Source organism: Geotrypetes seraphini, chromosome 3, assembly GCF_902459505.1.
Source record: "Geotrypetes seraphini chromosome 3, aGeoSer1.1, whole genome shotgun sequence".
Taxonomy (NCBI): Eukaryota; Metazoa; Chordata; class Amphibia; order Gymnophiona; family Dermophiidae; genus Geotrypetes; species Geotrypetes seraphini.
In genome coordinates, this window is record NC_047086.1 from 137,056,820 (window position 1) to 137,081,840 (window position 25,021).

At 43.0% G+C, this 25,021-nt stretch overlaps 1 protein-coding gene across 10 annotated transcripts in view; it reads left to right on the plus strand.

The window, feature by feature from the left end:
- Nucleotides 1-25,021, plus strand: part of DTNB (dystrobrevin beta) — a 420,990-nt gene that overhangs the window by 359,825 nt on the left and 36,144 nt on the right. For 7 of the 10 annotated variants that reach the window (XM_033938256.1, XM_033938255.1, XM_033938250.1 and 4 more), the window contains one exon: nt 4,157-4,191. In XM_033938256.1, the coding sequence (XP_033794147.1) occupies nt 4,157-4,161 (5 nt within the window). In that variant the 3' untranslated portion in view covers nt 4,162-4,191. Of the gene's footprint in view, nt 1-4,156; nt 4,312-13,566; nt 13,778-25,021 lie in introns of those variants that run through there. The other 3 variants (XR_004538816.1, XR_004538817.1, XM_033938251.1) reach the window with 2 other exon arrangements.

Sequence of the window (25,021 nt, forward strand, 5' to 3'; positions counted from 1 at the left end):
TACAAGCAAGGGTTATTCAGACATGGTCATTATCATAATGCTCAGAGTTAAGAACCATCCATAGTGGCAGCCTGTGCTAAGGCTTGGAAGTCCTTTCAACACTGGTGTGTGGTGAAGGATGTAGAACCCTAGCGAGCTCCGATTTCAGTAGTTTTGGACTTTTTGCAGGAGGGACTTCAGAATGGGCTGTTGGTAGGTTCTTTGAACGTGCAGGTAGCAGGCTTTCCTGTTTCCAAGCTTGAGGGGAATGAGGCTCCTTGGCCTCTCACCCAGTTCATTAAAGGGACTCTGCAGTAGCTCCCTCTGGTGCATTCCCCTTTCCTTTCCTGGAACCTTAACATTGTGTTTCAAGGCTCCGTATGAGCCCTTACGGGAGGTTTCCCTTTTGGATCTTACAGTCAAGACAGTGTTCCTAGAGGTGATTATATCAGCGAGACAGGTTTCCAAGTTACAAGCTCCTTACTGCAAGGAGCCGTATCTTAGGATCATGGAAGCAGGGCTCTCCTTACACACAGTTCCGTCTTTTTTACCAAATGTCTCATCCTTCCACGTCAATCAGGAAATCCATTTGCCCGTTTTTCCACCCTATGGGGTATAAGAAAAAGAATAAAGCGTTCCATTTGCTGGATATCAAGCGAATGCTTCATACCTATGAGTTTTGCCTTTCAGATCACCTTTATGCTGTGACCTGTCATGCCAAGAAAGGAAGCCCATCATCTAGGGCCTTGATATCCAGATGAATTAAAGTGCCCATTTCCTCCATTTACATGGGCTGTGGTAAACAGTCACTGATCGCATTGAAAGCGCACTCCATTAAGGGGGTTACTGCCAGGAAGGATGCTGCTTTCAGGGCCTCCATTTTAAAGACAGGCACAGCGGGCCTGCCCTAGGCTCTGGAGACTGCTTTGGTACATCCCTATCAGTCCATTCTACTACATTGCACTAGAAAGAAAGATTAGGTTCTTACCTTGGTAATCTTCTTTTTTGTAGAGGTCTAGTGGCCCTGTAGCCCTGCCCTGTGTATGGGCTTTGTCTGCCTTCTGCCTTCTGATCAGTCTGGATTTGAAGAAGTTGCTCCCTTTCAGAGGAGCTGAGAGTAAAAAAGAAAAAAAGATTTTGTATAGATAAATCCTCATGACCTTAGAGTCTGGCTAAAGTCTCTGCTTGATAGCAGCTTATGCAAGTAGCTACTAGCTCTATGCATAATTAGTGCTACACTTCTCCCTCCGTATTTGCGGTTTCAGCACGAAGCGATTTTTTGCATGCTGATTCCGCCCCCCAAAATTACATCACTCTGAAAATCGTTGCTTCCATGCTCTGCCTTTTTTCTTCCTCACGCAGAGAATTTAGTGTTTTGTGTGTTTGTTATTTTTTCGGAAGGGAGTGTGTGTGTGTGAGGGGGGGGAGCAAGAAAGGTAGAATGAAACAATTACCCCTCAGAGGACACCCCCCTTTGTATACTGCGAGATGATTGGCTGGATTTTGGCAGGCGCGGGACACCCATTGCTGCGGTGTCTTGTCAGTCGCAAGGCTTCGGTGCTCCGGGTCACTGTCAGTGCCTCCCAATCCTTGCTGGAGGCATGTGCGCGTGTCCCCCACCTCTTCTTTCTCCTGTGTGTAAAATCGGAGCGGACAGTGAATGGAGCTGGCCGCGGATTAGTGTAGAGCATGGATTGGAGGGCTCCCACCGTTGGCCTGGAGGAGAGAATGGAGAGCAGAGCCGTCTTTTTCCAGTGCATTCATGTGTAAAAACGCTGGTTTTTACAATAAACCGCAAATAACTATTGAAAAGTTATTTGCGTTTTTTTCATATTCGCGGCTATGTTCCGCCCGCATTCACCGTGAATACAGAGGGAGAAGTGTAGTTGCACAAGTTTGACTGTTATAATGTTGTTTCCTATGTATGTTACAGAGCAGAACAAAATTGTAGTGTAATTCCACATTTTCTGTTATATAAACTGAGGAGTCAGGAGCAGCTCCCTGGGAAGGAGGTGGGGTTGAAAATATGACTGACAGTTTTCTGCAAGCAACTTGCTAGTGCAGATACAAGAACCTAGCATTCAGAACCATTAGACACATCTACAAGAAAGAAAGATTACCGAGGTAAGAACCTAATCTTTCTTTGGTCACTTTATAATGAAGGCCATTGATAAGGTATTTAAAGGCAAGGAACAGTTAAAACAAAGATCAGACTGGTCCATGCAGTCATTTTCTGAGAGGTCAATTACGGATGTGAAAGCTGGACATTACAGAAAGAGGATTGGCTCATTTGAACACTGGTGCTGGAGAAGGATTCTAGTCTGAATAAATAATGTGTGCAGCAATACTATCACTCATGTTCTCCAAAAACAGTACTTCATAGCATGTTTACTTATAGCTTTTTACTTATTCATTGGTCTTCATAAGTGCCAGTATTAGCCAATTGATTTGAGTGGCCAAATACTATGTGGCACTAGCCTCTTCATCAGACTGTTGTGTTTTATATAAAGTGCTATAGTGCTTCAATACTTCAGTAAATAAATAATTAATCTTTCAACTTATCTTTTTTTCTTTTTCTAAGTTTTCCCTTTGTCAGTAATTATTGGGAAGGGACCTGTCATTCCGACATGTTTCGCCCGAAGGCTGTATCAAGAAAAAAGTCCCCCCTTCTACTTTAGCTCTACACCATCCCGATCATTGGCCCTTTGGAGGGGCCTGGGGTGCCTCAACCAATCAGGGACTTCTTAGGGAGGAGTCTAAGGAAGTCCCTGATTGGCCATTGTTGGCATCCCTCCTGCCTTTTGTGGGGCATCGGCATGTTGCGGAGGGGCATGCGTCTAAGCCGCAACCTTTTTTAAAAATTATTTTAACTATTGTAGGCCTTTTTAAAAAATTTTAACTATTGTAGGCCAGGGAGCCTGTGGTTTTAACCCATGGGTTAAAATCATGGGCTCACAGTTCGGGGAATGGCAGGAGAGATTTGAGGTAGCAGAGAGCAGGGCCGGCAGAGAGCAAGGCTTAATGGAGCTGGAGAGTCGAAAAGACGTTTACGACTGGTCCCCAGCAGTTGTTTTTGGGTTGATTGGCCAGCCCAGTTGGATCGGGAAATTTGTTTAGTGAATTGCTTCCCTACCTACTTTGCATACAGTTCCCCTCATTTGCATGCACGGATTGGAAGCGGATCACAGGAGAGGTTAGCAAATCGGGCCGGAGAGAAATCAGGTCGCTAAGGGGTCGCAAATCGATCTGTACACGATCGGTTTGCTTTGTGAATCTAACCCAATGTCCTCCAAGTCCAGCTTTCCACATCAGTTGCTCTAATGATAAGGCTGCCTCTGCTTCCATGAATTGCACTATCCTCAATTAATGTACTCACCACTGAGGTCAGATTAATCAGCATGTAATTTTCAGCCTCCTCCTTACATTTGGGGAAGAGAGTTTTCAAAGCCATTCACCTGGGTAAAATGATATGGCAGACAATTGCTTTCACTTTTAGCTGTGTTAAGCATGACTACAAGAATCTCTTTAAGTTAGATGAGGAGAAAACCATGTGTACTTGCCATTTTCCAACATATGTTTGCTATTTTCCCCACATTCTAGCTGCCAAACAAATAGCAGGTGCAAAGTCTACAGCCACTGTTAGTATGCATAAGTTATACCAGGCCATTTTCAAAGGGAAGCTATATACAAGTTTGTGGATTTCCTTGGAAATTTTGCTGCACTGTACTAAGATATGCACATGCATTGCAAACAACTTGTGCTGTTCAGAATCCTTCCTCCCCATATATTGGTGCAGTATTTATTATATATTGAACCTATGCATGTCAGGAAATTTTTCACAAATACCAAAGCATGATGTTTTCCTATTTTTGCCTAAATGAGTGCTTTAGGTCTATGATGTATGTCTAGCAGCTGCTTCAGCACACCAAGAAATTATAAAGTATTAATAGCACCAAACCTCTTACCTTGGCACCATTTGTTAGCTAATCTAACCCAATACAGTATATTGACCTGAAACTTATTTTTTTCAATGCAGCACTTCACTGTGCTAGAAGTTATCATCACATATTTCTTATCAGTAACTTTTTTTTTTTAGTAACTTTGAAATGTGGACTTAATATCTCTGTGCTTTAGTTCTATGATCTTTAAATCCTGTATCTTTCTCTGCATGTTACAGGTTAGATGAAAGGCCACCAATGGAAAGCAATGCAAGTAAGCATCAGAAGCAGATTTCTTTATTTGTACAATTTACAACACCCTGACATATGCATCAGTGCTCAAAAAATAAAATGGCTATTTACCTCATGAAAGGAACATATCACAAGATATAAGGTGATGTATAATCAGATATTTAAAAAAATATATATTTCTTAAAACAAAAATTCTTATTTATGTGATACATACTATTTAAAAATAAGGAGGGAAATACTCTCTAAAAATCCTCAAATACACACATCTGGTAAAAGAGGTAATTCTGTAACTCTGCAGCTAAGGTTGTGTGCCATAGGTGAAATAACTGCTGAGATAATTGTCAGTTATGTGCATATGTATTATATACTACTTTATGTTTAAATATATTTTATTGAGCTCAACAAGAAAATCAAACAAATACACAAGATGAAACACAAACAAGCTCAAATTTTTGTTGTACAACCCCCCCCCATCCCCCCCTGCCCCCCCAAAAAAGGTCATCCTTCCAATTACATCACAAATATAGGCAATAATATGATACAAAACGATACAGGCTGGCCAACTAAAACTTAAGGATGCAAATAAACATGGAATCAACTGTACGGCAACTCCTCCAGATATGGCCTCCAAAACTGAACACAATATTCCAAGTGTGGCCTCGCCAATGACTTACAGTTATATGAAAAAATTAGCACACCCCATGAAATATTCAGTTCTTCTTAAGAAATGTTCACATATTGATGTCAAATCTTTTTTTAAAATTTATCTCTGGAAAAGAAAGTGATGTAATTACAGATAAACAACAAATATTTTCCTTGATTTACTCATGAAACAAAAGATATCCACAAAAAAATGGACCTCCAGTCCAATCTATTGTGGTATGGTAGGCCGATCCACTAATTTCTTATTGAGTCCTGGCTCCTTGCAAGTGGCTTGCTCCTCCTGGACTGTATTTGGCCAAGTTTGGCAGGATAGCTAGTCTTGTCGCTTGTTCTGTCTCTAGAGGTACATCGCAGCTTCGGCTGCCTGGTTACCCGAGCACAATTTACTACGTTTCTCTGGTTCCCGGAGACGGCATTCCATGGACGTTAGGCACAGTATCTCTTGGCTAGCTTCCACCCCTTTGTTGAAAGTGGCTCGATGCTTCTCTGGCAGTTCGTTATGGCTATTTGGCAGGACAAAGGTCAACTTTGCCTAGCGGTTTTCTTGCCTCAGCATTTTATGGATCTGTCAGACAATGGGGGGGGGAGGGTCTCAGCCTAGCTCTGCCTCATGGGACTTACTGGCTGTTCCTGTTGTCTTGAATGCTCCTGGACATCATAGGTCTTGCCTTCTGGTTCGTTGATGTGCTTACTGTCTGGTTTGCGGCCTCTGCCCAGGTGTGATGCTGTTCCGGGGTCATTTTGCCCTGTGGCTCTGGCATTCAGATGTCGGCCCTGAACTAAGTATGTGCCATTTTTCCTTACTTAACAGTTTGTCTGCTTGCAGTACCTTCCTCAGGTGGTGACCACAGGGCACAAGATAGGTATAGAAACCTGGAAAAGCGGAGACTCAGAGGAGACATGATAGAGACTTTCAAGATCATGAAAGGCATAGAGAAGGTAGAAAGGGACAGATTCTTCAGCCTATTGGGAACCACAAGAACAAGGGGCCACTCAGAGAAATTGAAAGGGGACAGGTTTAGAACCAATGCTAGGAAATTCTTTTTCACTCAGAGGGTGGTGGATATGCTTCCGGAGGTTGTGATAGGACAGAGTACACTACCGGGTTTCAAAGATACGGGGATTGAGGGATATAGATAGAGGTAGAGATAAAACAGGGAATAGATAGAAAGGGTATAGATAGAAGGACAAGGGAGATTAAAGGGTTTAGACAGGGATCACCTTACAGGTCATGGACCTGATGGGCCACCGCGGGAGCGGACTGCTGGGCGCGATGGACCTCTGGTCTGACCCAGCGGAGGCAACTTCTTATGTTCTTATGTTATGTTAACAGTTAAGCAATCGGATACGAGCCAAGAGAGTTAGGGTAGACCAAAAGGGTTCCCAGGTGCGTTGAAAAACGTGCTCTCTGAGAGAGGAAAAGTCCGATCATCTGGTCAAAATCTCCTTACAGTCCCCTCTCTGAAAATTATTGGAACAAGAAGATCTGACATATTCTCTGTGATGGGACCTCAATGGTGGAACGCCCTGCCACAATACATTAGAAACGAAAAAGACGTCACAATATTCAAAAAACTTTTAAAATCTTATCTATTTAAAGATGCTTTTAATATTTAAATTTTTAGTGAAATTTTAAATCATGCTGTGGTTTACTACCCCTTACCCTCTTGTTTTTTCCATTTTTTTCTACTTAGATTGAAAATTGTAACTTTTATTCTTTCCCTCCCGACTCATGTTTGTGTTCTATGAAAGTACACTGTTAAATGTTTGTTTCTTTTTATTATACTCTATTTTGATTTTGTACATCGCTTAGTAATTCTAATAAGCGATTCATCAAATTTATTAATAAACTTGAAACTCTGTCACATCCCTTCGTTCCCACATCAGGAGGGTAATAATCCGGCACCGCCAGAGAGAGTAATCCGGCGCTTCACCCTCAAGCCATTTTAGAAAAATACATTTCAGGGCCATAATGATAGCCTACTTGAGGAAAGCAGCAGCCCCCCTTTGACGAGGGTAATAATGGGAAACAGCTCCAAATAAGAATAAAGGAGAGCGTTAAATTGTGATGTGCCAAATGCAATCTACAAAGAGAAAAACATCAGTCCAAAAGGTGCGAATATGAGGGCAAGTCCAGAACAAATGTACCAAGCCCGCCTCAGGTGCCTGGCAACGTAGACAAGCAGCAGACATAGAAACATAGAAGATGACGGCAGAAAAGGGCTATAGCCCATCAAGTCTGCCCACCCTACTGACCCATCCTCACGAAACACAGCAAGATAAGCCCTCTTAGGGGAAATGTATAATCGGAAAATCAACTTATAATGTTGTTCCCAAAAAGTAGTATATTTGCAAAAGGCAGGTAACCTATGGACAGCCTGCAAAAGCACATCATCAGGTAATTCTACAGCTAGGTCCCGAGCCCAAGCATCCCGTAATTTAGAATGATCAAACAGGGGGGACTCATCCTGGGGGCATACATTTGGACAGAGCATGGAAGGGGCATAGGCATGTCTACATATTACACATGTAGCTTATAGAGTGCTTTAAGTTACATGCATATTATGGAAAACTTAGATGTTAATATATACATGGTATAATTGTTCCTGCCTAATGTTAGACACATTAATGCCAACAGTATTTTATAAAGCATCCTGGTGCACAGATGCAGTTAGAATTTGTACTCGGCGACATGGGATGCACCTACCTTGAGGTGCTCAATTATGGCATTGCTCCTAAGAATATAGCAGCCTAAGTGAATACATATAAAACACTCTATTCAACTATATCTTACTCCTCCCTTGCACAGCTTTTTAAGGTTTAGGAATCAAGCTGGTGGAAAAAATACCTCCATCTCCATTTTCAGATGTCAATAAGCTCTTGTGTTTCAAAAGAAGGATTCCACTGTTATCAATTTGTATAGAGTGAGGCTTGATAAATTCCAGGCATCAGATTGCCATGGTATCCAGGATTTTATGTCCTCTGTCATGCCTGCTTTGCCATTAAAATGTGCTTCCTTACCAATTGCACTGAGGAACTGCCAAGCTCACAGTAAATTAAAGTTGCATGGTTCAGAAGAGCTTCTTTGTGTTGCTATCTTAAGTCTTAGGAGGTTTGAAATATTAAGGTAAAGAAGCTCTTCATCCACTGTGTAGCTCAAATTCACTGTGAGCTTAGCAGAGCTCTAGAGCAGTTGGAAAGAAAGCCCAGCCCAGTCCCTTCCTGTTATTGCCAGTGGATCGGGCATGCTCCAGCCCTGCCCTATTAAGAATAGCAAGGATGTGTTCTTTCGCCGCTGAGAACAGACCCATCCCTGGGGCAGTGGTAAGAAAGGATGGTGTGTCTGTAGCAGGGCAACAGGGTGATCCCTGGGTAGAGTGCACTGAAGTGCAGTCTGACTATCTCCCTGGAGGTGAGCAGCTGGCAGTCTTGGAGGGGATGCCAGTAGAATTGTTTATGTCTTCTCATAAGTGCAAAAGAGGTTTGGGGGCATAAATTGTAGTGGGTGTTCTATAGTGATTTGGGGTCGCTGAATTCAAAACTGACCTTAATTTTTCAGTTTAACCCTCTGATTTTTGGCAAAAGAGCATTATAATGCAAAAATTAACATTTTCGCTATATTTTCTAATGCTTGGAGTAAGTTATAACAATCTCTGAAATATTAAAACGGTTTGCCTCAAATTAGATTTTTAAGCTAAAATATTAATTTTAATGATGTAATAATGTGCTATATAATTAAATTATTATGGGTGAGGAGGCAGAGTTGGAATATGCAGTTCTCCGTAGGCCTGTTGCATCATCAGCAATGTGCTGTATTGTATCATCAGCAATTTTCAAGCTTCATCAGCATAGTTGAGATTAAATCATCAATTTTGTATCAGGGTTTTGCTTCTTAGTTATCAAATTGTTGCTTTTGAAACATTTTTGTTGTTTTGTTAGTATAATGTCAAGAAAGTATGCGAACCACCCTGACATCTTCTGTTATGTCTGTGGGGAGTATACAAGAGAAATATGACTCCACTCATAAGATTCAAAAGAGAAATATGATTCCACTCATAAGAAAAGCCTATGAACTCTATTTTGGCTGCAAAATTGGAGATCAAGATAAGGTTTGGGCACCTCATGTGTGTTGTAAATCCTGTGCCAACAACCTTGGAGCATGATTGAAAGGCGTTCGTCCATTGATGCCATTTGCTGTTCCAATGGTTTGGAGGGAACAGAAGGACCATTGCACAGATTGTTGTGTCTGGATTTTGTTCGAAAACAGAGAATCAAATTCAATATCCTAATCTTGAATCTGCAATACGACTGTGCCTCATGATGACAATCTTCCAATTCTAAAACCACTTGGAATTTATACATTGGATTTAGAAGAAGGCTCTGAAGCATGTACTGATGACTATGGAACTGGAATCTGAAAATGATCCTGAGTTCTTGATTTCAAGTTCCGGTGAGCCTCACTTAATAACTCAGGTAGAATTAAATGACCTCATTTGAAATTTTATTTTATCTAAGAGACAAGCTAAACTCTTAGGCTCCAGGCTTTGTCAATGGAATCTCTTGACACCTGAGACCAACATCTCCGTGTTCCAAAATCGTCACAAGGCCCTCATGAAACATTTCTCTCTGACAGAATCATTGCCATTTTGTCATGACATAGATGGATTATTACAAGCATTTAGTCAAAATCATGACCCTAATGAATAGCGCTTGTTCATTGATGCGTCAAAGCTAAGTCTGAAGGCAATGCTTTTGCATAACGTATATCTATCTATTCCTATTGGTCACGCTGTCCACGTGAAGGAAACTTATGAAAATTTGCAGCTCCTCTTAGATCATATTAAGTACAGCGAGTACAAGTGGCAGATTTGTGCTGATCTGAAGGTCATCACATTGTTACTTGGTCTGCAGTTGAGCTACACAAAGTACTGCTATTTTATCTGTGAGTGGGATAGCCGAGACAGAGGATCCCATTACATCATTAAAGACTGGCCACTTTGTAAAAATTTGGATCCTGCTGGAAGAAAAAATGTAATTCACCATCCTCTTGTCAATCCGAAACAAATGCTACTGCCACCTCTTCACATAAAACTAGGACTTATCAAGAACTTTGTTAAGGCTATGAACAAGGAAGGTGAAGGATTTCGCTATTTACATGAAAAATTTCCTTTCATAAGTGCTCAGAAGTTAAAGAAAGGCATGTTTGTGGGGCCACAAATAAGAGAATTGTTGAGACACAGGCACTTTGATGAAGTCTTGCAAGGACGTGAGAAAAGTGCATGGATAGTACTGAAGAATGTAATTGAGAATTTTCTGGGGAATAGGAAGGCACCAGATTATGTCCAAATGGTGTAGAGACGATGCTTAAAGCATTCTGTGATCTCAAATACAACATGTTACTAAAAATTCATTTTCTCCACTCGCATCTGGATTTTTTCCTCGATAATCTTGGTAGTGTTAGTGATGAGCACGGGGAAAGGTTTCACTAGGACATTGCTACAATGGAGAAACAATATCAGGGCAAATGGAATTCATCAGTGCTGGCTGACTATTGTTGGACATTAATTAGAGATGCTCCTAATCTCGTTTATAAATGCACTTCAACAGCAAAACGATTCTAGAAAATAATATTTATAGGAACTCTTAAATTGGCGCAGTGCATTACATTATGACTTCTCATGCTATAACTATTTGTGATTTGCTCAAAAACTATACGTGATAGGAGAAAACTGAGGCTATTTTCATACACAGGAGTAAACCTCATTTTTCTTGCCCCAGAAAAAATGTTAAAATTTGTTGCGCAGGTAATCGAAGTAGATTGCATAAAGCAGTGGTTCTTAAAACTGTCTTGGGGGACTCCCCAGCTAGTTTGGTTTTCAAGATATCTATAAATAATATGCATAAGGCAGATTTGCATATAATAGAGGTGACAGGCTTACAAATCTGTCTTATACATATCACTAGGGATATAATAAATAATTGTCACACTCACTATCCACATCAAAATATCATATTCAATTCATCAACAATTGTTTACTTCTCCATACTTCCACGAGTAGTAAAATTTATTGGATATAATTTATAATGACCTTAGTGGCTACACTCTAGCATCATTTTTCATGTAAAGCTAGAGTTATACTGTAGTCAGCCTTCTCATCGGTCATCAGCGTATTTCTTATGCTTATTATAATGAAATTTTAAAGCCCAAAATGACTTATCTTATCTAAGTAGGGATATCATGAAAACCTGACTGGCTGGGGGTCTCCCAGAACAGATTTAAGAACCACTGCATAAAACATGTTTTTTGTAGCATAATTAAGACATTTATATATATATTGTGCATTCCTATGGGCATCAAAAATGCACTGAGATCTTATCCAAAAAATATGAGGGGAAGACTGGTCTAGGACTGTAGGGAAATAAGTGAGCGGGCAGACTGAGGGCAGGGGGCATGAGTTAGAATGGCAGACTGGTCTGGGGGAAGATGAGTGAGAGGGAGAGAATGACTGAGGGCAGGAATGAGGGAAGATGAGTGAGAGGAGCAAGACTGGTTGAGGCCAGGGTAGGATGAGTAAAGAACAGACTAGCTGAGGAGAGGTTGTCTCAGTCTCTCTTTCTCATGCTCCCCAGATAGAATGATGGTACCTAGGCTATGGTGGTAAGTGAAGCCAAGAGACAGATGCCTCAGACACAGCTATAAGGGGGATTTTAACTGCTATCAATAGAAACTGGGGAAGGGGTGGCTGATGGTTTCCTCCATTGCTATCTAATGGCATATTAAGGACCCAATTTACTAATCTCTTTTGCTAAGACAGAATATGGAAATTAGCCTAAATAAATGGGCCTGCGGGAGAAGAGATTCCTTCTGTCCCCCTTCTCTGTGCCAACTTTGTAGAAGAAAACAGTGGTAAGGAGTGAATGTCAAGAGAGATCTCCTAAGTTTTTGGTCTGGCTCCTAAATTCAAAGAAAATGTGATTAACTGTGGCTTAGGGACACATAACATCATCCCAGGCAAAAAAAAAAAATATGTATATATCTAAAAATGATTCAACCTATTATAAATACATACATACACCACTCTATAGGGACAGGTCATATACGAGAAAACTCAGGAAAAGGCCTCAGAATCGGAGCCTACGCACAGTCCTGATCACAGACTGAGATTGTCAGCGTAGTTTTTATAGCTCCTTAGCTCCAGTCATTGGCCAAAAAACCTGAGAATATCTTTAAATGTTTTAAAATAGATTTTATATGCTTTTAACTACTTTTAAATCATTTTTAAATAATTTTCAATAATTTAAGTGACTAAATAAATGACTAAATTGTCTATGAAAAGATGCAACTGTTCCTTAGTGTTGAAAAACACCAGCAACTGAGCACTTATCTCAATCTCATGTGCTTCAGTATTGCATCAGCTTCAAATGTTGCATTGTATGCTGTTAAATTGTTGCCACTGCCGTTTCGTGGATACAATGTTTTTATTCCACTGCTTCAGGGCCAACGGCAACAGCATTAAGCATTGTTCACAGCCGCTAGGGGTTTGAAAAACTTCTAGCGGCTGTGAACAATGCTTAATGCTGTTGCCGTTGGCCCTGAAGCAGTGGAATAAAAACATTGTATCCACGAAACGGCAGTGGCAACAATTTAACAGCATACAATACAACATTTGAAGCTGATGCAATACTGAAGCACATGAGATTGAGATAAGTGCTCAGTTGCTGGTGTTTTTCAACACTAAGGAACAGTTGCATCTTTTCATAGACAATTTAGTCATTTATTTAGTCACTTAAATTATTGAAAATTATTTAAAAATGATTTAAAAGTATTTAAAAGCATATAAAATCTATTTAAAAACATTTAAAGATATTCTCAGGTTTTTTGGCCAATGACTGGAGCTAAGGAGCTATAAAAGCTAAGCTGACAATCTCAGTCTGTGATCAGGACTGTGCGTAGGCTCCGATTCTGAGGCCTTTTCCTGAGTTTTCTCGTATATGACATTATAAAAAGTGATGTCAGTGTATGCACTGTCCCTATAGAGTGGTGTATGTATGTATTTATAATAGGTTGAATCCTTTAAGCCACTTTGGGTGTGATTTTTTGAGTATTTCTAAAAATGAACCACTAGAAAAGACCCAACATGATCCATGTTATACCAAATCATGTCCTTTTCAAGGGAATTCTGGACATGTTGGTCATTAGCATGCAATTCCTGAAAGCAAAACATATAACTACTTGTCCTTGAGGAATTCTGTGCAAAACGGTTGAAAAATTTGCAAACTTCTGTATATTCCTAGGCTGGCTCTTCTCCAATTCCTCCAGTTTTTTCACTCATCAGACAACCCTCCTCATGTTACTCAACCTCCCCAACTTGCTCTCTTCCCAAATTCAACTTGCACTTCTCCACTGTCTTCATTTTCCTCCCCTTCTTGGTTCAACTACCCTCCCCAAGTTTCTGTTCCTCTCTTAGCTCCATGTTCTTTCTTTCCCTACTGCTAGCAAGTCCTCAGTTCTTTCTTCTCCCCCTTCCCTGCAAGCATGCATTCCCCAGAGGATCCACCATTACATGTGGGGAGAGTGCATCGGGTGGGAGCACCCAGGGCAGACCAAGAACGACTGAGACCGGTAATTGTTCAATATCTACACTACTCTGCCAAAACTCAGCTACTGGATAGATATCATAAAAACCATTTCTTAATCTACAATGGAGCTCTTATTTCTCTGCTCTTATTTCAGGACTTTTCGGCCTGAGTGTCTGAGCAGCATCGACGGTTAGTGCCATACTGTTCCCAACTCTTCATTAGAGGAATTAAGTTCAATCTGCAATACCCAGCCAAAGTGAAAATCCTCTACAACAACAATATGCTGACACTCTCTAAGGCTGAGGAACTCTGAGCCTTTCTAGAGAAATTGCGGCCACAGTAGCAGAGAGGAAGGGCTTTGTGGCTTGGCCTTTTTGGATGCAGGTTGGACTCATTAGACTCCGACTAACTTTGGAGTCTCGGATGGATGTCCGTTGGTGTGGTGCCTGGGGACCACCTGTTTTGCCATGTTTTTGTGTGTGGTGGGGATCCTTTTCCTGTGCACACTAGACCTTGTCAGTGGACTACTGGAGGGGATCTGACTATACTCTCGGGTTGGCCTTATTGAGGTGCTTCTGACTGGTTTACCACTCTGTTTTTTCGGTGACTCGCTGGTTTGTAGTGGGTTGTTTGGCCAGGATATGCCAATCCTATGGCAGCGCAACTGCAGGTTCCTGAGAGATCATCATTCTTATATATCTACAGACTCTCGTCTGACATGGCTCCGAGTATTACTGTGGTGCCCTTGTTTTTCTTCTTTATTTTCTGTTTCTTTATCTCCCTTGGAGCGAACATTTGTAATTTTTTTTTATTATTATTATTATTATTGGACATTTCAGTCTTTTTGGGGGGTATTTGAGAAGGAAGATGGTGGGTTGTTCTAGCTGGGTAGTGTCAGGGGATGGGGTGAGGGGTTTTCTTAGTTAAGTGGTATGTGTGGGGTGCATGAATCGGGTAGATGAAGGTGGTAAGATGTGGATTGTTTGGGATTTCTCAGGGGGAAGTGCCACTATATCTTTCTTGAGATAAGGAGACAAAAATTTAACGCAATACTCCAGATGAGGTCATATCATGGAGTGATACAGGGGCATATAACATTCTTAGTCTTGTTAACCATCCCTTTTTTAATAATTCATAACATCATGTTTGCTTTTTTGACCACCGCCGTACATTGGGCGGAAGATCCTTTTCTTGGGCGCTAACCCCCAAGGTGGACCCTACCATCCAGTAACTGTAATTTGAGTTATTCTTCCCAATGTGCATCACTTTGTATTTGCCACATTAAATTTCATCTGCCACTTGGATGTCCAGTCTTCCAATTTCCTAAGGTCTGCCTGCAATTTCTCACAGTCCGCATTCGTTTTAACAACTTTGAACGTTTAGTGCAGTGGTTCTCAACCCTGTCCTGGAGGACCACCAGGTAAATCGGGTTTTCAGGCTATCCCTAATGAATATGCATGGAGCAGATTTGCATGCCTGTCACTTCCATTATATGCAAATCTCTCTCATGCACATTTATTAGGGCTAGCCTGAAAACCCGATTGGCCTGGTGGTCCTCCAGGACAGGGTTGGGAACCACTGGTTTAGTGTCCATATCTGGTGCTGTTTTGAACATTGGAAGTCAGTTCATAATTTTTCTGGGTGATATGGAAGGGGCGGGGGGTGTGAAGTAATGATTCTGTATTATTTTGTTTATATATTGGTAGGCAGTGAGCACTTAAGGTGTTCCTACCTTTTCTTGCTGTGTTATTTTGATGCCTGTGTATTTGATAAATAAACTTGTCAATAAAAAACAAAAAAAAAAACATCTAAGTCCGATTGGGATGTATAGCGCTAGATGCCCAAAGTCGGCAATGGGAAATTGGCCATTCTCTAAAAAAATTTTTTTTTTTTCCGAAAATCATCTATCTGGACATCTAGGCTATTGTTCATCCAGACTGCCAGTATGTCTATCTTTATACCACATTCTTGACCAAAATTTCATCCAAGTCCCAAATGCCCAGAACAAGGCTATTTGGATGTGGGAGGGGCCAGCATTGTGATGGACTGGTCACCCAGACATGACAACAGAGCACTGGGGCACCTTACAGGGCACTGCTGTGAACTTCACAAAAAGGGTGCCACATAAACATCTCACCAGAACTCCCTTATAGGTTATGCTGAGCCCCTCAGAACACCCCCCAAACACACTATACCCACCTGTCTATAACCCAAATAGCCCTTATGGCTGCAGGTAGCACCTATATGGCAATACAGTAGGGTTTGAAGGGGTTTTGGTTGGTGGAGATGTTCCACCATAAATATAGTGGTTAGAGTGGCTTATGGGCCTAGGTCCTCCACTCTATGGTTCACTAGCCCACCCCCCAGGCTATTTAAGAGACCTGTGTGCAGCTCTAATAGGCTTTCCTATACTAGGTGCTGATGTTCTGGAGACAGGTATGAATGTTTTTATTCTGCTCTTTACGGGGATGTGAGGGGGTCAGTGAACACTGGGGGAGTGAGTGGGGGGTCTTTACTTTGTCTCTGCAGTGGTTATCTGATCACTTTGGATACCTTTTGGGCACTTATACCAGTAATTATGTTCTGCAGAGGATTGCCAGCCCTGTGGCGATTCTAACAGGCTGCCGTGGTCTCCCATGCACTCTCCCTCTGCCATGATGCTCCCCAGCTTTTTTGCAACATCCTGATTCTGCCTAGGCAGACCATGGCAGAGGGATAGTGCAGGGGAGGCAAATGACCAATATGTCCAGAATTTACTATATGTTCAGTAAAACACAGAAAGTGTCCAGTCTATTCTGGTAACCCATTGTTGGATATAAACTGTTTTTTTTGGTTTTGTCTTAGATGAAAGAAATTAGAAACTGAAGTTCTGTGTCCCTACACCACTAGATATCATTGTGTATATGCTTTTTTGAATTGGTAGTACATATTTTGGAATATGAAATAGTTTTTAGACATTTAGAATATTAAAGATTTGGACATCCGAAAACAAGTAGCATTTTTCTACCTATTTGACTCCTAATAATTTGAAGAACTACATAGCAAAGAGATAAAGTATTGGTTTGTGGGATGTTTCTGTGTCTGTCTTCAGCTAGTGTTCTGTGTGCCCCAATGTTTATATATGTAATGTTTTTATGGTGATTGAGATGTGTATGTTTGAGGATATTTTATAGAGAGTAGTTGATGTCTGAATTTTAAATTGTATGTTTTTATAAATAAAGATTGGTGTAGATAGTTCAAGGCACTTGGGGATAGATTCTATAAATGGTGCCTAGGTTAGGTGCCTTAACTGGGGACACCTAGCCGAGTTCCACATGAAACTCAAACCTGAATAATGAGCTTAACTGGTATGGTAATTGACCATGCTTTTAAAAGCTCATTAAAAAATTAAAAACAATTAAGAGTTCTGCGTAGAACTCAAGAGCGATGCCTACCTCAAAAGTGGGAATGGTTAGGGACAGAGAATAGGTGTAGAAGGACTTAAGCTATGTTAGGCGTCTGTGTTAGGTGCCAGGAAATTAGGCCAGGAAAACCCTGACCTAATAGCCCTAATGAATATGCATGAGAGAGATTTGCATATAATGGAGGTGACAGACATGCAGATCTATCCCATGCATATTCATTAGGGCTATCCTGAAAACCTAACAGGCCGGTGGTCCTCCAGGACAAGGTTGGGAACCACTGATCTAGACAATGCCGATGCAATCCATGGGTGGTGCTTGGATAGAGCCAAAGATTACCGTATTTTCACGCAAATAACACGCACCCGTATAAAACGCGCACACGAATATAGCGCGCAGAAATCACGATGATTTGCACAAAAACTTTGATATACCGCGCTCACTGGTATACCGCGCATGCTGCCCGACGCTCCTTTCGCCCGCCCTGACTTTCCGTGCGCTGTCCCGACTCTCCGTTCACCCCCCCTGACTTCCGTGCACTGTCCCCCCTTGAAGGTCTGTCCCCATCCTGAAAGCCTGATGCCCCCCCCCCGACGTCCGATACATCCCCCCCCCCCCCCCCGAAGGACCGCCGACTCCCCAACAATATCGGGCCAGGAGGGAGCCCAAATCCTCCTGGCCACGGCGACCCCCTAACCCCACCCCGCACTACATTACGGGCAGGAGGGATCCCAGGCCCTCCTGCCCTCGACGCAAACCCCCCTCCCCCCCAAGAACCTCCGACCGCCCCCCAGCCGACCCGCGATCCCCCTGGCGACCCCCACGACCCCCCCACCCCCCTTCCCCGTACCTTTGGTAGTTGGGCCAGAAGGGAGCCCAAACCCTCCTGGCCACGGCGACCCCCTAACCCCACCCCGCACTACATTACGGGCAGGAGGGATCCCAGGCCCTCCTGCCCTCGACGCAAACCCCCCTCCCCCCCAAGAACCTCCGACCGCCCCCCAGCCGACCCGCGATCCCCCTGGCGACCCCCACGACCCCCCCACCCCCTTCCCCGTACCTTTAGTAGTTGGCCGGACAGACGGGAGCCAAACCCGCCTGTCCGGCAGGCAGCCAACGAAGGAATGAGGCCGGATTGGCCCATCCATCCTAAAGCTCCGCCTACTGGTGGGGCCTAAGGCGCGTGGGCCAATCAGAATAGGCCCTGGAGCCTTAGGTCCCTCCTGGGGGCGCGGCCTGAGGCACATGGTCGGGTTGGGCCCATGTGCCTCAGGCCGCGCCCCCAGGTGGGACCTAAGGCTCCAGGGCCTATTCTGATTGGCCCACGCGCCTTAGGCCCCACCAGTAGGCGGAGCTTTAGGATGGATGGGCCAATCCGGCCTCATTCCTTCGTTGGCTGCCTGCCGGACAGGCGGGTTTGGCTCCCGTCTGTCCGGCCAACTACTAAAGGTACGGGGAAGGGGGGTGGGGGGGTCGTGGGGGTCGCCAGGGGGATCGCGGGTCGGCTGGGGGGCGGGCGGAGGTTCTTGGGGGGGAGGGGGGTTTGCGTCGAGGGCAGGAGGGCCTGGGATCCCTCCTGCCCGTAATGTAGTGCGGGGTGGGGTTAGGGGGTCGCCGTGGCCAGGAGGGTTTGGGCTCCCTTCTGGCCCAACTACCAAAGGTACGGGGAAGGGGGGTGGGGGGGTCGTGGGGGTCGCCAGGGGGATCGCGGGTCGGCTGGGAGGCGGTCGGAGGTTCTTGGGGGGGAGGGGGGTTTGCGTCGAGGGCAGGAGGGCCTGGGATCCCTCCTGCCCGTAATGTAGTGCGGGGTGGGGTTAGGGGGTCGCCGTGGCCAGGAGGGTTTGGGCTCCCTTCTGGCCCGATATTGTCGGGAAGTCGGCGGTCGTTCGGGGTGGGGGTGCGAGTGGTCCTGCCGGGGGGGGGGGATGTATCGGACGTCGGGGAGTCGGCCGGGCAAGAGGGCTTGGGCTCCCTCTTGCTCCGATCGTGGATGCGGGTGCGGATGGGAGCGCGTGCGAGCGGTCGTTCGGGGTGGGGGTGCGAGCGGTCCTGCTGGGGGGGTGAATCGGGCGTCGGGCGGGGTGGGAACTATGTTTTAAAACTTTGGTATACCGCGCTCACGCATATAACGCGCGAGGGGTATGCGCGGTAGGTAAAAACGCGTATAACGCGCGCGTTATATGCGTGAAAATACGGTATCTGGTTAGTGGCCATATTTAGACTAATAACCTCATTGTCTTTTTGCCGTTCTGACTTAATCTGGGTAGTTAACTATATCCGTTTAGCTGCATAGCAGTTTGAATATTGCCACTAACTGGATAGCACTTCCAGATTCTTGCTAAATCTGATAGTGCTGCCACTATCCAGCTGGTACTGAATGTCTAGTTTCATTTTAAATTGAGTGGCCAGCATTGCATTTAAAACTCTGATTGCTGCAGTTAAATATCAGCCCCATTGTTTTTCAGATATTATAGGGGGGTTTTAAATCTATTGTACATCACTTTTTGTGTTGATATGTTCAGATGCTGACACATCTAGTAATGGAAACAATGTCTAGTGAGCAGTGTTTGTGTCTTTTTTTAAAATCATTTTTATTAGAAAGGGTACAACTAGATAACAGGAACAACAATAATAACAAAAGCGCAAATAAAAGAGGCAAAAAAATACACTCTCCACAAATAGGTACATGAATGGCACAGGTATAGCAGAGCATCAAAGAGAAACCCAAAGGGAAGTCAGCCCCATCCAGCAAGCGGAAACGAGGAAATAGCTGGTACATACAGGCAGTAGAAGTTTTGTTGCTAATGTTTAAGGCGGGGGGGGGGGAGTGAAATCCATATTAAAAAGGTTTGTCCAGGTAACTTCAGGATTTCAAAGGCAAATCTTTGCTTTCCAAATAGTCAGACCATAGGATGGTGGCTTTAAGTATAAGGGCTATGGGAGATAGATAGAAAATATCCCTATAGCTAAACTGTCTCAGTGAATGTTCCTTAAACAATTATCACTAAACTGTAAAGGATAGCAACAATACATATACAATGATGAACTGAGGGATTTTGTTTAAATATGACCCTATAGAATCAGATTGTCATGTATGATAAGACTGTTAAACATACTCCATGTTTAGACTTCGCTTCAGTGCACTTGGCAAATATTTGTGTTAATATAATTAATAGCTGTAGCAATCTGCAAGACAGTAAACTTGGTAAGCACTACATTTTATTAAGGGGCAGGGTCTAAGTGGCCTTGTCTTACACTTGCTGCACCTTAGGCACTTCCTTCTTCCTTTATGTCTCTTTTGCTGCTATTACTTATCCTCTGGCTCTTCATCCTTCCCTGATAACAATTCAGGATCTCTTTATCCATCTACGTTTCAGACTCTCCTGCCTTCCTTTTCCTCCTGCTGCTCTTTCAGTCTATAATCCATTTCTCAGTCATTTCATTCCTACATACATATACCCTTTCTGATCATCTCACCAGCTTCTACAGAGTGTATTTCTTAGTGTAAATTGAATTGAGTAATGTCTGTTGTTGGATGATAGAAGATGAGGTGACAGTTTGCCACCTGCCATTTGGAGATAGATAGGCAATAATGGACAAGCAGTTTCTGTTGCTCCTTTTTTCTGTTGCAAAGTAGCTTTTTTTTTTTTTTTTTAGGAAGAGGGAAAAGAACCTGGCCACCTATTTTATTTGCCTGATTTGGTTATATCAACATCTTCTCCAGTCATTAGATAGGGCCAAAGAAGCAGCTTCTCTGGTGTTGCTGTTCCTCCAGGTTAAGGCAGATGGATCAGGGCTTTGCACCTTGTGATGGAAGATAGTAGTGTCCCAAGACCAAAGATATTTGCCAAGGATAAACAGGATATTCAGGTAAATAAAGTAATCGGATAGTTCCAGCAGGGTAAGGAGGAAGTGCTCTTGTCCCTTCTTACCACACCTGAGTCATCGTCAAGGGCCCGCCAAAGGACCCACCCACTGACATCTGGGCCCAGGTTTCACCAACTTCAAGGGCCCGCAGCCAGGACAAGAGCCACCATCTGCTCCCCACTGAGAATTCTAGCAGGGTAAGGAAGAAGTGCTCTAGTCCCTCCTTGCCCCACCAGAGTCACCATCGAGGACCCGCTGTTGAAGGACCCACCCTCCGACATCCGGGCCCAGCTTCCACCATATTAAAGTTCCACATCCAGGACAAGAACCACCATTTGCTCTCTGCTTCAAGTGCTCCAGTCCCTCCTTACCCCACCGGAGTCACCATCGAGGACCTGCCCACTGACATCCAGGCCCGCAGTCAGGTAGGCCTCTCCTGCCGGCAGGCCCCGCTGAAGGCCCATGCCAAAGGGCCTTTTGTGCGGCCCTTCATACAGTCCTCTAATGCAGAAATACTAGCTGTTATTGCAGGAAATAAAATTACCACCCCTCTCATTCTTACCCCAGGTGAGTATCAAGTTTCTCTTTTACCTACTGAAACAGCCCCGTGCCTCACAGTTCTAGTCATCATGGGTCAAGGCAAGTATGGGGAACTATCTCCGTAGAAAAATCACTAAAATCAGACCTAGCAACCTAAAACAAATCCCACCTCTCCTACTGTTTACCCCAGTGAACAAATTAAAATTGTAATGGTTAACGCCAGGTCAGTAAATAGCAAGGAACTCATTAACTGGCACTCTCACTGAAAACAAATGGGATGTTTTTGATAGTTGAAACTTGGCTGAAAGAGAATGATAGAATTACCCTAGGATCGTTATGCCCACTCCCACCACCAAGCCCTCGCATGCTCCTGCATTGACAAAAAGGGTGAAGGAGTAGCTGCTATTATTTAATCAGACCTAATCCCCAAAAGTTATTGATTCATTAACACAGGCCTTAGAATGCCTCATCTTCTCAGTCAGCCATGAAAAAAAATCATAGTCATACTAGTTTATAGAACTCCTCTTTTCATCTATTCAAATCCTGAACGAGCTTCTTGCCAATATTAGCAAACAAGTTATTTCCTACAATCAGATTGTTATCCTAGATGACTTTAACTTCATTGACTGTCCTGCAATCACTAGGGCCTCTTCAGATTTTGCAGTAGCACTATCAGTCCTAGATTTCCTGCAGAGAGTGGCCTCTTCTATGCACCTTGCATCTGTTACTAAGACATGGGGGAAGCCTAAGCTTGCCCTGGATCGGTAGCATGGAATGTTGCTACTCTTTGGGTTTTGGTCATGTACTAGGGACCTGGATTGGCCACTATGAGAATGGGATACTGGGCTTGATGGGCCATTGGTCTGACCCAGTAAGGTTATTCTTATGTTCTTATATAGTGGAACTTAGTGAATAAAATGTTGTAATAATATTATTAGCTAGTTGGTTTAGTAATTTGTTGATAATGAATATGACTGCTGTACAGACTGGATGGACATTCTGATGTTTATCTGATGTCATTTACTTTGTTACTATGTTAATAGTTGTTAGCATTAATGTTTTGCTTCAGTGCATTCTCTCTCAGAATACGACATAAGAAGTTTCCCTCCATTCTACATAACGAGAATATGGATTTTAATAGAAATTTATTGGCTTCTTAGTCTGATCAATTTTTTTCACTGTAGAAAACTGAAATGAAGGATGAGTAACATTCTTTGTTATCTGCTTTACCCCTCTGTGCCGAAGATGATTCCCTCTATTTACAACAGAATTGGGAGCATCAGTCAGTCTCACTGAACCAAAATCTCCCAAACCAATCCTTGGACTTAACTATTCTAAGTTCTTTTTAAATTAGTTCAAGCTCTCTGTATATGTTCCACAGGTTAGGGACACTAGACATGACTTTGGAAGGATCCTACAATCCATGGATACACCTATCAAATCATCATCAAGTCCAGTCTATTCTATTCTTCAGTTTTCTCAAGAAAAGATCTGGTGGAATCCCTTATCTACTCTGCTGTTTTGAAACAAGTTGATTATGAATATAAAATACAGATCTGCCAAGGTCATGACAAAACTCAACAACTAATCCATCTGTAGTGACAGAATTAGATTTAAAAGATTCAGTGTTATATGATCACAATCTTCTGGACTCTTAGATAGCGATCACAAAATTTTGGATACCATGGGAAACAATATTTCAAGCTGTGATGCTTACTTCTACATCACAGTTCATCAGTTTCGTATAGTACATTTTCAGTATGCCAAAATACAGAAGGCACTCAAACACATGGAGATTGTTCCTCAGGATATTCTTTCCCTTATCTACCACATCTTAACTGACTTTGAAGAATCTGCATTCACTTCAGTGAATCGATTCAAATCAATTTGTTTTCCCCATGAATTGGACTCACTGATTCAGTGACCAATACATCTCCGGTGAGGCCTAACATTCCTATAGGGCCTCCTAAAGCAGCAGCAGCAGCAATGACTGTCAGGCAGATGCAGCTCTCTATGCAGGCTACTCATGGCCTGCCTTGCCAGTCATTGCCACTGTTACTGCTTTAGGAGGCCCAAAGGTTTGTCAGATCTCACAGTGGGGGGGGGGGATCAGTCAGGAATTGTCACATGGGGGTTGGAAGACATGGAAAGCTGCTGTTCCGAGGGCTGGGAGGAAGGGATGGAAAGTTGCTGCACATAGTGGGAGAGAGGAAGAATTGTTGGGCATGGGATAGAGGAGAAGAAAGGAGAGATGCAAAAAAGGTATGAGGGAGAAATCCTGCAAATGATGGAGGGAAGGGAGAAATGTTGGAATAGGGTGGAGGGCAGGAAGAGATGGTGCATGGGAAGAAAGAAATATTGCACATGATAATGGAAGGAGGAAGGGAGAGATGCTTCGTGGAGGGGAATAGAGAGGTTTGAGCAAGGGCAGAAGGCAAGTGGAGAGAGAAAAGAGATGGTAGAAAGTGGGAAAGAAATGTTAGATATGGCAGTGGAAGGGAAGGTACAGAGATGGTGAAGTCACCAAAGAAAGAGTCGAACTAGTCTGCAGTAAATGTTAAACAATGAAATTCAAAAAAGAAACTGCAGAATTGATGTACTTGATGCAGGAACTTTATTTAGATCAACAAAAACATTGTTTTATAGTGGTCCACCATAATATGGAAACAGTTACCCCTACGATGTTCTATGATGGGTGTTTTAATTTTTCTTTTTGTCTTTCCAATGCACAATAACTTACATGGGCACATGATTATATAGATCACACGCTCTATGCAAGTACTACTCAATTTCAGTTTGTATTGTTTGCTAGTTCTCGGGTGTATAAACATGGAAATGCTCATCGAGTGATGACACACAGATCAGGATGCACATGGTTGATGACCTGTGTGAATCTATTGTTGAATAGAAGCTCTGGGAAGTGTTAAGGGAACCAATTTATCCCTTAAATTTTTGTTTCAGGATAGTGCGATTAATGGTTTTGTATTCCTGAAGCACTTGTGTACTGTAATTCAAGGATATGCCAGTTTTTCTTAATGATGTTGTGGGCATCTTTAGAAAAATGTGAGTGTTTAATGACACATATCAGATTGGCTGGTTTTGCAGGCTTATTTCCAGTCCTAAGTAGGTCTTCTCTATGATGTAGTTTGTAATGGCTGTGAATACCCTCTTTGTATGAAATGGTGGGCCATTGCAAATGTTTCAGTTTTGAACAGTCTTTTGAATCTCAGAAATTGGCTGTATTGTAAGTTTCTTTTTAGTTGTTTTTGATGAAAACTGGAATAATGAAGATAGCTGTTCTTGTCTGTCGGTTTCTCATAAATGGTTGTTTGAAAACTGAATTGGTCTTTCATAATCATTATAACCATACGAGATCTGCCTCAGGGACTTCAGGGTAAAATTGCATTATTTGCCGATGATGCTAAATTATGCAACATAGTGGGCGGAGGTACCGTGCCCGACACTATAACACAGGATTTACTTTTACTGGAGCACTGGTCTACTATTTGGCAGCTGAATTTTAATGCCAAGAAGTGTAAAGTTATGCACCTTGGAAGCAGAAACACATGCAGAACCTACACTCTGAATGGCGAGACCTTAACTAGAACTGTTGCAGAATGGGACCTAGGAGTAATCATTAGTGAAAATATGAAGACAGACAATCAAGTGGAGAAAGCCTCATCCAAGGCTAGACAGATGCTGAGTTGCATCCGGAGAAGTTTTGTCAGCCGAAAGCCCGAAGTAGTAATGCCGCTATACAGGTCCATGGTGAGACCACAACTGGAATACTGTGTACAATTT